Genomic DNA, 12014 nt, shown 5'->3' with positions numbered 1-12014 from the left:
AGTGACGGTGCTGTATGTTGTCTCTCTCTCAGTCCATAGTGATGGTGCTGTATGTTGTCTCTCTCTCAGTACATAGTGATGGTGCTGTATGTTCTCTCTCTCAGTACATAGTGACGGTGCTGTATGTTCTCTCTCTCAGTCCATAGTGACGGTGCTGTATGTTCTCTCTCTCAGTCCATAGTGACGGTGCTGTATGTTCTCTCTCTCAGTCCATAGTGACGGTGCTGTATGCTCTCTCTCTCTGAGTGCATAGTAAGTATTTCTGTGTGTGTTTCTCCTCTGGGTCCTACATCGTAGTGTGTGTTCCAGGTGAATCTCCTACTCCCGGTGAGTTTTGTGGTAGCGTGTGTTTTCCTCATTGTGCCACTGAAGTACCCGTCTATTTCTTTGGTGTGTGGTGGCAGAAAAAACCCAGCTGGATCATCAATGGCATCAGTGAGTAACTTAACACTGCTGTCACTTCCTGTAGAAAATCACTAAACTATTACTTCTACTAACAAGGTTAGTGTAGAGTACACATCAATATACTAAACTATCACTTCTACTAACAAGGTTAGTGTACAGTACACATCAATATACTAAACTATCACTTCTACTAACAAGGATAATGTAGAGTACACATCAATATACTAAACTAATATACTAGTACTGCTACTACTACTAGTACTGCTAGTACTGATACTACTACTAGTACTACTACTACTTGTACTGCTACTACTACTACTACTGCTACTACTACTAGTATGGCTACTACTGCTACTGCTACTACTACTACTAGTAGTACTGCTACTGATATTACTACTTGTACTACTACTACTACTAGTACTACTACTACTAGTAGTACTACTACTACCGCTACTACTACTAGTAATGCTAGTACTACTAGTACTACTAGTACTGCTACTACTAGTACTGCTAGTACTGCTACTACTAGTACTACTACTAGTACTGCTGCTGCTACTACTAGTACTGCTGCTGCTACTACTGCTAGTACTACTACTAGTACTACTAGTACTGCTACTAGTACTGCTGCTACTACTACTAGTACTGCTACTGATACTACTACTAGTACTGCTACTACTAGTACTGCTACTACTAGTACTGCTACTACTACTAGTACTGGTACCGTGGTGTGGGGGCTGTGCTTTGGCAAAGTGGGTGGGGTTATATCCTTCCTGTTTGGCCCTGTCCGGGGGTGTCCTCGGATGGGTCCACAGTGTCTCCTGACCCCTCCTGTCTCAGCCTCCAGTATTTATGCTGCAGTAGTTTGTGTCGGGGGGCTAAGGTCAGTTTGTTATATCTGGAGTACTTCTCCTATCCTATTCGGTGTCCTGTGTGAATCTAAGTGTGTGTTCTCTAATTCTCTCCTTCTCTCTCTCGGAGGACCTGAGCCCTAGGACCATGCCCCAGGATTACCTGACATGATGACTCCTTGCTGTCCCCAGTCCACTTGGCCGTGCTGCTGCTCCAGTTTCAACTGTTCTGCCTTCTTATTATTCGAACATGCTGATCATTTATGAACATTTGAACATCTTGGCCATGTTCTGTTATAATCTCCACACGGCACAGCCAGAAGAGGACTGGCCACCCCACATATGCTCTCTCTAATTCTCTCTTTTTTACTCTCTCTCGGAGGACCTGAGCCCTAGGACCATGCCCCAGGACTACCTGACATGATGACTCCTTGCTGTCCCCAGTCCATCTGACCGTGCTGCTGCTCCAGTTTCAACTGTTCTGCCTTATTATTATACGACCATGCTGGTAATTTATGAACATTTGAACATCTTGGCCATGTTCTGTTATAATCTCCACCCGGCACAGCCAGAAGAGGACTGGCCACCCCACATAGCCTGGTTCCTCTCTAGGTTTCTTCCTAGGTTTTGGCCTTTCTAGGGAGTTTTTCCTAGCCACCGTGCTTCTACACCTGCATTGCTTGCTGTTTGGGGTTTTAGGCTGGGTTTCTGTACAGCACTTTGAGATATCAGCTGATGTACGAAGGGCTATATAAATAAATTTGATTTGATTTGAAATGTGATTAGTACTGCTACTACTACCAGTACTACTAGTACTAGTACTGCTACTACTAGTACTACTAGTACTAGTACTGCTACTACTAGTACTACTAGTACTGCTACTACTAGTGCTACTAGTACTGCTACTACTAGTACTGCTACTAGTACTGCTACTACTACTAGTACTGCTACTAGTACTGATACTACTACTAGTACTGCTACTACTACTAGTACTGCTACTACTACTAGTACTGCTACTACTAGTACTGCTACTACTAGTACTACTACTACTAATACTAGTACTGCTACTACTACTAGTACTGCTACTACTACTAGTACTGCTACTAGTACTGCTGCTACTACTACTAGTACTGCTACTACTACTAGTACTACTGCTACTACTACTAGTACTGCTACTAGTTCTACTACTACTACTACTACTAGTACTGCAGCTGCTGATGATGAAAGGGTGTACTAGTAGAGATGGGTTTCTTGCTTGTTGACCGTGTTCTGTCAGAAGCTGCTGAACGTGGTTCCTCAGGACTACTACTAGTACTATGATGAAAGGGTGTACTAGTAGAGATGGGTTTCTTGCTTGTTGACCGTGTTCTGTCAGAAGCTGCTGAACGTGGTTCCTCAGGACTACTACTAGTACTATGATGAAAGGGTGTACTAGTAGAGATGGGTTTCTTGCTTGTTGACCGTGTTCTGACAGAAGCTGCTGAACGTGGTTCCTCAGGACTACTACTAGTACTATGATGAAAGGGTGTACTAGTAGAGATGGGTTTCTTGCTTGTTGACCGTGTTCTGACAGAAGCTGCTGAACGTGGTTCCTCAGGACTACTACTAGTACTATGGTGAAAGGGTGTACTAGTAGAGATGGGTTTCTTGCTTGTTGACCGTGTTCTGACAGAAGCTGCTGAACGTGGTTCCTCAGGACTCATGAACTCATCCTTTTCTCCACTGCAACCCAAGCCGCTGTATCACCACTGAAGCAGTGCTGGACGGTCAATGTGTGTTCATCTCAGGCTGATCACTCTGAATACTCTATGACCTCTGATCCCTAACCTTTGACCCCTAACCAGTGGGGATGGGGGTTATTGTGTCCAGAAGAAAGGGGTGGGGGACCAACTAGTAAGTAGAGGCCTAACAATTTGGTTGTTTACACAGAAGCCACCTTGCTGTCTGTTCTCTACATTTTCAAACTGTCTTTTCAGTATTTTGGTATTTTGTTTATATTTCTTCCTATATTTAAATAGCACTTATGTAGACGGTTGTGTTTTTCTCATTTTGAGAGTGTCGTTAAATGTTAAACTGGGACGTTCTAGAGGAGTACTAAGCAGGGTTGGGCTCAATTTCAGTTCCATTCAGAAAGTAAACCAGTTTCCTCATTGAAGAGAATATTAATTTCATTGTACTTCCTGAATTGAATTGGAATTGACCCCAACCCGGATACTGTTCCCCGGGCGCCGAAGACGTGGATGTGGATTAAGACAGCCCCCCGCACCTCTGATTCAGAGGGGTTGGGTTAAATGTGGAAGACACATTTCAGTTGAATACATTCAGTTGGACAACTGACTAGGTATCCCCCTTTCCAACTGACTAGGTATCCCCCTTTCCAACTGACTAGGTATCCCCCTTTCCAACTGACTAGGTATCCCCCTTTCCAACTGACCAGGTATCCCCCTTTCCAACTGACCAGGTATCACCCTTTCCAACTGACCAGGTATCCCCCTTTCCAACTGACCAGGTATCCCCCTTTCCAACTGACCAGGTATCCCCCCCCCCTCTCTGATTCAGAGGCGTTGGGTTAAATGTGGAAGATGCCATTTCAGTTGAATACATTCAGTTGGACAACTGACTAGGTATCCCCCCCCCCCCTTCCCTTTCCCTTACATAACTGGTTGTAATGAAGGCATGATATTTGGTCCTGAAGAAGTTTGTTCTTTAGGAAGTGCACATCTCGGGAAGGTAAAATAGTCACTAGAATTCAGAATGAGAAGTCAGAGTTCTAGAGTCCCCAGGCTCCATTCCTACAGAGAGAGAGAGAGAGAACGCCGGCTGGAGGACCAGATGACCTATTGAACTGGTTATCTAATGTCGTCATCGGGTTGTTACTGTCTGTATTCTACCGACAGAGATATTCCTCAAGCTTTCTTGACACTTCCTGTGCCTTGTCTTGTTTTTTTAGTTTTTTTAAATACTCTGTTTGCTCTGAATGTTTTCAAACTCTTTTATATGAAATACCCAAGACATTGTTCTAAGTGTCCTTCCTGTGCTGCACTTTGAATGTGAATTTTGGTTTTATAAATAAAGTTTTTGAAACAGCCAATGATGACAGGAGTGAAGAGTGACTGGGCTTCTGAAGGTTGTTTTGTTGAGTGCTGGCTGACTTTTTTTCACACTCTGGTTATATTGACAGAAACATACTGCAGAAAGACAAGTCACTACAGTCAGCCTGTCGTTACTATACATTCAGACACTAGGAAAAGGATTTGAACATCTGAAATCCAGTCCACTATACTGTTGTGTGTGTCTGAGGCTATAATATGGAGGAGAGCAGCAGTAACCAACACCGACGACGCACACACACAGTCATTTCAAACATTTTCATTATTTTTCTCCACATGTCATAAACCAAAGAATCGTAAGAAAAGAGCATGCTTAGGCATGCAATGATGTCACAACATGATGTCACAACATGATGTCACAACATGATGTCACAACATGATGTCACAACATGATGTCACCGGGTGCCGAGTATAAAAAGGCGGAACAGATTTTTTTTTTAAGCTCATTCATAAAACTCTGGATCGACATTTTGAAAATCCACAAGAGTTTTTTTTGTATTTTTTTTAAAGCTAGCGTTTTTAAATTTATTTGACACCGATGATGGTCTCTGCCTCAGCGTCAGCCACCTGTAGCTGGATAAAAACACTAGGAGAGCCGGAGAGAGAGAGAGAGAGACTCACAAACTGACTGACACCAGATTGAGCAGGCTAAACAAACATGCTGAAAAACATGGGGCCCCCCCAGCATGTCTGGAAGTGACACTGGAGGAGAACACATCCAGGTGCTTGTATTCCCAAATAGCACCCTATTCACTATATACCATGCACCATTCTGGACCAGGGCCCACGTATACCTGTTCTCCCAAAGCAGTGCACTAGCTATATAGGGAAGAGGGCTCCATTTGGGACTTTGGACTAGTCTGGAAGAGACCCAGTTCTCCCTGTGGACTGTTCTGGAAGAAGGCCGACAGGGAGAGAGACTAAACGGTGCATGCCATTTCAGGCGGGGTCAACCTTTCACCATTCTGAAAGTCACCCCCCCCCCCCCCTCCCCCTCCCCTTCCCAGCCTGCATTTCCCACGAGGGGTGTTTCATCAAGTTAATCATTACATTCATAAAAAATCAATAAATACGAGGCACTCAGCATTCTCTCTGTCTGGCAAAATGCTCAAAAGTAACAAACATTTGAATAATAATAATAATGATGATACATACATACATACATATATATATATATATATTTAGAATCAGTGTTATAACGTAACAGTCTCAACGCTGTACACAAGGGCAAGCCTAAATTCTCCCACCTCCATAGTCCTGTGTGTGTGTGTGTGTGTGTGTGTGTAGTGTGGACACTACGTGTGTTTTGTTGCGTAAGTGATAGGGTTGAGATCATTCATGAATTTAAAAAAAAAAAACTCATAGAAAAGTGGGTTTTTATTCAATTCATGAATCGAATCTGAAATCTTAAAAATGTCTGTTTCCTGATTCGACTGAATGTGAAACGGCATTGATCCCAACTCTTGGTTCGTAGTTGCAGTGAAGTGAATCAGAAGAATGGATATCTAGGAGGATATGTGGACGAATGAAGAACAACAGATGGAAAAGACAGAGGGATAGAAAGATGCTATTTTAACTGCTCACACCCTCATGTAATGGCTGTGTGTGTGTGAGAGAGTGTGTGTGTGTGTGTGTGTGTGTGAGAGAGTGTGTGTGTGAGAGAGTGAGTGGGTGTGTATGTGTGAGAGAGTGTGTATGTGAGAGAGTGTGTGTGTGTGTATGTGTGAGAGAGTGTGTGTGTGAGAGAGTGAGTGGGTGTGTATGTGTGAGAGAGTGTGTATGTGAGAGAGTGTGTGTGTGTGTATGTGTGAGAGAGTGTGTATGTGAGAGAGTGTGTGTGTGTGTGTGTTCGTGTGTATGTGTGAGAGTGTGTGTGTGTGTGTGTTATGGTGAACATTATAGAGTGTGTGTGTGTGTGTGTGTGTACTGTGAGAGAGTGTGTGTGTGAGAGAGTGTGTGTGTGAGAGTGTGTGTGTGTGAGAGAGTGTGTATGTGAGAGAGTGTGTATGTGAGAGAGTGTGTGTATGTGTGTGTGTGTGTGTGTGTGTGTGTGTGTTATGGTGAACAGGAAAATAAACATGGCGGAGCCCTTTAACATGGATCTACTCTTGCAGCATAGTTTGGTAGCATAGATCAGGACTACGTCCCTAATGGCACCTTATACCCTCTATCATGCACTGTGTTTAACCGTAGCCCCCATAGAGCTCTGGTCAAAAGTAGTACACTATATAGGGAATAGGGTGCCATTTGAGAGGCATCCCAGCAGTTGGTGGATGAGGCCATAGGGTATAGGGTTAGGGGCTAAGGTGGGTGAAGAAGAAGAAGTGTGATCACCATGGGCTAGCATGTTATATTGTTAAGTGGGATACAGTGTAGGACAGAGGGTGCTGTACACTAGTCTTGGATGGATGGGCCCAGTGGACATAGTCTGTGCCCTGTGTATCCTGTCCTCCATACAGCAGGTGCCCTACGAACAAAACCCGTGCGTTTGTGGCCGACTACGCCACCACATCGCATCATCACCATCTCAAAGCTGCTGTTCCACAGTCGTAATGTCAAAATACCTTTCCACGTGGTTGCAAGCACAACAAAAAAAGGCAATTCATTAAAAAAATTAAATTAAATTAAATTAAAAAAAAGTGTAGTGTTTTAGAAACTCAAGGCAGATGGATAAATCCGTTGAATTATATACCCTAACTGAGTCTGTGACATGAGATGAGATAAACATCAAAGGGCTGGAGAAGGGAACAGCAGGAGGTTAACGACAATAGAAACACCGTCGATGTCCGTCGTCACTCCTCCGCTCCTCCCACGCTGCAGGCTCCACGTGGCTGGGCAGAGGCATATCAATAATAACTTATGTAATATAAGTCATCATCATCATCATCATCATAATAGGACTTAGTAGATCATAGAAGGTTAAATAAAGAAATGGATGAAGAGGAGGGCTACTCCAATGTTGAGTAAAATAACCATGACAACCAGGACTGAGCTGGAGCCCTGGGAGAGACGGGAGAAGAGAGGAGGGAGAAGGAGACGGGAGGAGAGAGAAGAGACAGGTGGAGAGAGGAGAGAGAGAGAGAAAGGAGGAGAGAGGAGAGGAGAGAGAGACAGGAAGAGAGAGAAGAGACAGGTGGAGAGAGGAGAGAGAGAGAGAAAGGAGGAGAGAGGAGAGGAGAGAGAGACAGGAGGAGAGAGAGAGAGAGAGAGAGAGAGAAAGGAGGAGAGAGGAGAGAGAGAGAGAAAGGAGAACAGAGGAGAGAGATAGACAAGAGGAGAGAGCGAGAGAGAGAGACGGGAGGAGAGAGGAGAGAGACGGGAGGAGAGAGGAGAGAGACGGTAGGAGAGAGAAGAGAGAGAAAGTGTTAATTCTCAGACTTCATTCTACAGTTAAGAGTATAGTATCAGTATTTAAAACCTGAGGTCCAGTTTACAGATCAATCTGATACCAATAAATCACTCACTGAGTTTGATTTGAGGGTGTGGTGCTCCCCATCCTGCTCCAAGGTGATTGGCTGAGACTTGAGAGGCGGGGAGAGAGTGAGGTCCCTGTGCAGGGGCCACTCCTCCTGCTCCGCCCCCACATTCAGAGTGTCCAGCATCTGTACAGAGTCCATGGAGCCCTCCTTGACAGGCCGCAGGCCCCGCGGGCGCAGCCTGCTTTTGGGGCAATGGCCAGGGGACATCTGGGTAGTGGAGTCCAGGGGCTGGAACCTCATGTCTACTGTGTAGTCTCCCAGCCTGTCCTCCTCTTCCTCTCGGTCCATGAGGCGCGAGTGGGCAGGGCTCCACTGCAGGGCGCCTTCGGCAGTCCAGCCCACTGCGGGGCTGTCGAGCCCGGGGTCGGGCAAGGCATGCTTGCTAAGCTTGTGATTGGATGAGATGTGCTGCTGCTTGGAGTGGTGGTTGGAGTACACATGCTCTCGGGGGTCGTTGTGATTGGCTGAGGAGACATTGTCCTTTGGGATGTGATTGGAGCAGGTATAATCTTGGCACGACTTGTGATTGGAAGAAGCATGCTCAGAAGTCTTGTGATTGGACAGGTTATGCTCCAAGGCTTTGTGATTGGATGAAATGTGCACCTGCTGCTTGTAATTGGAAGAGGCATTCTCACAGGCCCTGTGATTGGTGGAGGAGGAGGAATGATCCCATGTTTTGTGATTGGATTGCATGTACTCCCTCGACTTGTGATTGGATGAGGTGTGCTTTGAGGGCTTCTGGTTGTACGAGGAGGAGTGCTCCCACGACCTATAGGAAGAGGAAGTGTGCTCCCGGGACTTGTGGTTGGTCGAGGCCTTCTCCCTCGGTTTGTGGTTGGACGGGGCCTGCTGGTGGCCGTTAATTTGTCCCTCCTGCTCCTCCAGTAGAGACGGGGTGGTGGATTGGCTGCTGTGACCCCCCCGGTCTGGATACATGTCCTCTGTCCAGTTGTTAGCTCCTCCCCTCTGGAAATCCATGCCCCGCCCCTCCACTAGCACCTGTATCTCTGCTCCTCCTCCCTGGTCGTCCACAGCGCTCTGCCGCATGAAGCAGGCGTTTCTGGGACGGTGAGAGTGGCCTTGTTTAGAGGTCGGCGGGCTGCGGGGGGGTGAGGGGGGGACGCTCAGGACTGGGCTGAGGTCAGGCGTTATCAAGGGAGGCGTGGTGTCCGGGGTGCACAGCTCAGGACTGTCAGTTCCCGTGGAAATGATCTCGTGGTCTTTGTTGTCCTGGTGCTTATTGGGCCGCTGGCACTCCAGACCTGACTCACAGACAGGCAGACAGACAGGCAGACAGGCAGACAGGCAGACAGGCAGACAGGCAGACAGGCAGACAGGCAGACAGGCAGACAGACAGGCAGAAAGGCAGACAGGCGGGAAGAGACAAAACACAATGAAAGAGGGGATTTGGCAGAGATCCACCAGACATACAGTACCAGTCATCAGTTTGGACACACCGACTCATTCCAGGGTATCAGTTTGGACACACCGACTCATTCCAGGGTATCAGTTTGGACACACCGACTCATTCCAGGGTATCAGTTTGGACACACCGACTCATTCCAGGGTATCAGTTTGGACACACCGACTCATTCCAGGGTATCAGTTTGGACACACCGACTCATTCCAGGGTATCAGTTTGGACACACCGACTTATTCCAGGGTTTTTATTTATTTCTTCACTATTTTCTACATTGTAGAATAATAGTGAAGACATCAGAACTATGAAATAACACATATGGAATCATGTAGGAACCAAAAAAAGTGTTAAACAAATCAAAATATATTTTATATTTCATATTCTTCAAAGTAGCCACCCTTTGCCTTGATGACAGCTTGGCACACTCTTGGCATTCTCTCAACCATGAGGTTGTCACCTGGAATGCATTTTCAGTTAAACGGTTTGCCTTGTTAAAAGTTAGTTTGTGGAATTTCTTTCCTTTAAATGTGTTTGAGCCAATCAGTTGTGTTGTGACATGGTATAGGGTGATATACAGAAGATGGCCCTATTTGATAAAAGACCAAGTCCATATTATGGCAAGAACAGCTCAAATAAGCAAAGAGAAATGACAGTCCACCATTGCTTTAAGGCATGAAAGTGAAGTCACAAAAACCATCAAGTGCTGTGATGAAATTGTCTCTCATGAGGACCGCCACAGGAAAGGAAGAGCCAGAGTTACCTCTGCTGCAGAGGATAAGTTCATTAGAGTTAACTGCACCTCAGATTGCAGACCAAATAAATGCTTCACAGAGTTCAAGTAACAGACACATCTCAACATCAACTGTTCAGAGGAGACTGTGAGAATCAGTTCTTCATGGTTGAATTTCTGCAAAGAAACCACTACTAAAGGACAGCAATAAGAAGAAGATACCTGTTTGGGCCAAGAAGATGAGCAATGTACATCAGACTGGTGGGAATCTGTCCTTTGGTCTGATGAGTCCAAAGTTGAGATTTTGAGTTCCAACCACTGTGTCTTTGTGAGACGCAGAGTAGGTGAACGGATGATCTCCGCATGTGTGGTTCCCACCGTGAAGCATGGAGGAGGAGGTATGTTGATGTGGGGGTGCTTTGCTGGTGACACTGTTTGTGATTGTTTTAGAATTCAAGGCACACTTAACCAGCATGGCCACCACAGCATTCTGCAGGGTTTGCACTTAGTGGGACTATCATTTGTTTTTCAACAGGACAATGACCCCACACACCTCCAGTCTGTGTAAGGGCTATTTGACCAAGTGATGGAGTGCTGCATCCGATGACCTGGCCTACACAATCACCCAACCTCAACCCAATTGAGATGGCTTGGGATGATCTGGACCGCAGAGTGAAGGAAAAGCAGCCAACAAGTGCTGGGAACTCCTTCAAGACTGTTGAAAAAGCATTCCAGGTGAAGCTGGTTGAGAGTTTGCAAAACTGTCATCAAGGCAAAGGGTGGCTTCTTTGAAGAATCTAAAATCTAAAATATATTTTCATTTGTTTAATAGTTTTTTGGTTACTACATGATTCCATATGTGTTATGTCATAGTGTGGATGTCTTGACTATTATTCTACAATGTAGAAAATAGTTTTTTTAAAAGAAAGAAAAATCCTAGAATGAGTAGATGTTGTAAAACTTTTGACTGGTATTGTACATCAGGATTACACAGCTAGATTACTGTGTTAATTCAAGTAACACAGGTAATATTACACAGTACAGTACACCCTGTACTGTGTTAACTCAGGTAAGAGGACAAGATAATGAGACTTAGAATTTGGGTACACTACTGACTGAATCCAACCCAGATTGTCTGTAAAGAAAGTTCCAATAAAGTTACTTCAAATTCTACAACGTTTTTCTCTGCCTGGTTGGGCATGTGTACAGTAGTTACTGTAGCTAAGTCAATTTCTCTGTGATTGACTCACCGTTGGATTCACCGTTTCCATGGATATGGAATGACGGCGAGAGTTCCTTGGCAGCGACCCTGGCCATCCGACATTCTTCGCTAGCCTTCAGGGCCACACCTTCAGCTGCATCCGCCTTTCCCCTTGCGTGGCTCATCCTGAGAGACAGAGAGACAGAGAGACAGAGAGACAGAGAGACAGAGAGAGAGAGAGAGAGAGAGACACAGAGAGAAAGACACAGAGAAAGAGAGAGAGAGGGACAGAGATTGACAGAGAGAGACAGAGACAGATTGACAGAGAGAGACAGAGAGAGACACAGAGAAAGAGAGCGAGACAGAGACAGAGACAGAGATTGACAAAGAGAGACAGAGAGAGAGAGACACACAGAGAGAAAGACACAGAGAAAGAGAGAGAGAGAGACAGAGATTGACAGAGAGAGACAGAGACAGATTGACAGAGAGAGACAGAGAGAGACACAGAGAGACACAGAGAAAGAGAGCGAGACAGAGACAGAGAGAGAGAGAGAGACAGACAGAGACAGAGATTGACAGAGAGAGACAGAGAGAGAGAGAGAGAGAGACACAGAGAGAAAGACAGAGAAAGAGAGAGACAGACAGAGATTGACAGAGAGAGACAGACAGAGAGAGAGACACAGAGAAAGAGAGAGACAGAGACAGATTGACAGAGAGAGACAGAGAGAGACACAGAGAAAGAGAGCGAGACAGAGACAGAGATTGACAGAGAGAGAGAGAGAGAGACAGAGACAGAGATTGACAGAGAGAGACAGAGAGAG

At 45.5% G+C, this 12014-nt stretch overlaps 1 protein-coding gene and 1 pseudogene across 1 annotated transcript in view; one reads left to right on the top strand and one right to left on the bottom strand.

Annotated features, from left to right (window-relative positions):
• Positions 1 to 6916, top strand: part of LOC116359576 (large neutral amino acids transporter small subunit 1-like) — a 19472-nt pseudogene extending 12556 nt beyond the window's left edge.
• Positions 4608 to 12014, bottom strand: part of LOC109888274 (junctophilin-3) — a 34038-nt gene continuing 26631 nt past the window's right edge. Inside the window, 3 exon segments of the mRNA XM_031812977.1 lie at positions 4608 to 7363; positions 7828 to 9104; positions 11243 to 11379. Coding sequence (XP_031668837.1) covers positions 7283 to 7363; positions 7828 to 9104; positions 11243 to 11379 — 1495 coding nt within the window. The 3' untranslated portion in view covers positions 4608 to 7282.

This window comes from Oncorhynchus kisutch, unplaced genomic scaffold (assembly GCF_002021735.2).
Source record: "Oncorhynchus kisutch isolate 150728-3 unplaced genomic scaffold, Okis_V2 Okis03b-Okis08b_hom, whole genome shotgun sequence".
In the NCBI taxonomy this organism is placed as follows: domain Eukaryota; kingdom Metazoa; phylum Chordata; class Actinopteri; order Salmoniformes; family Salmonidae; genus Oncorhynchus; species Oncorhynchus kisutch.
The sequence above is the reverse complement of the archived record's forward strand: the minus strand, read 5'-3'. Positions and strand labels throughout refer to the sequence as shown.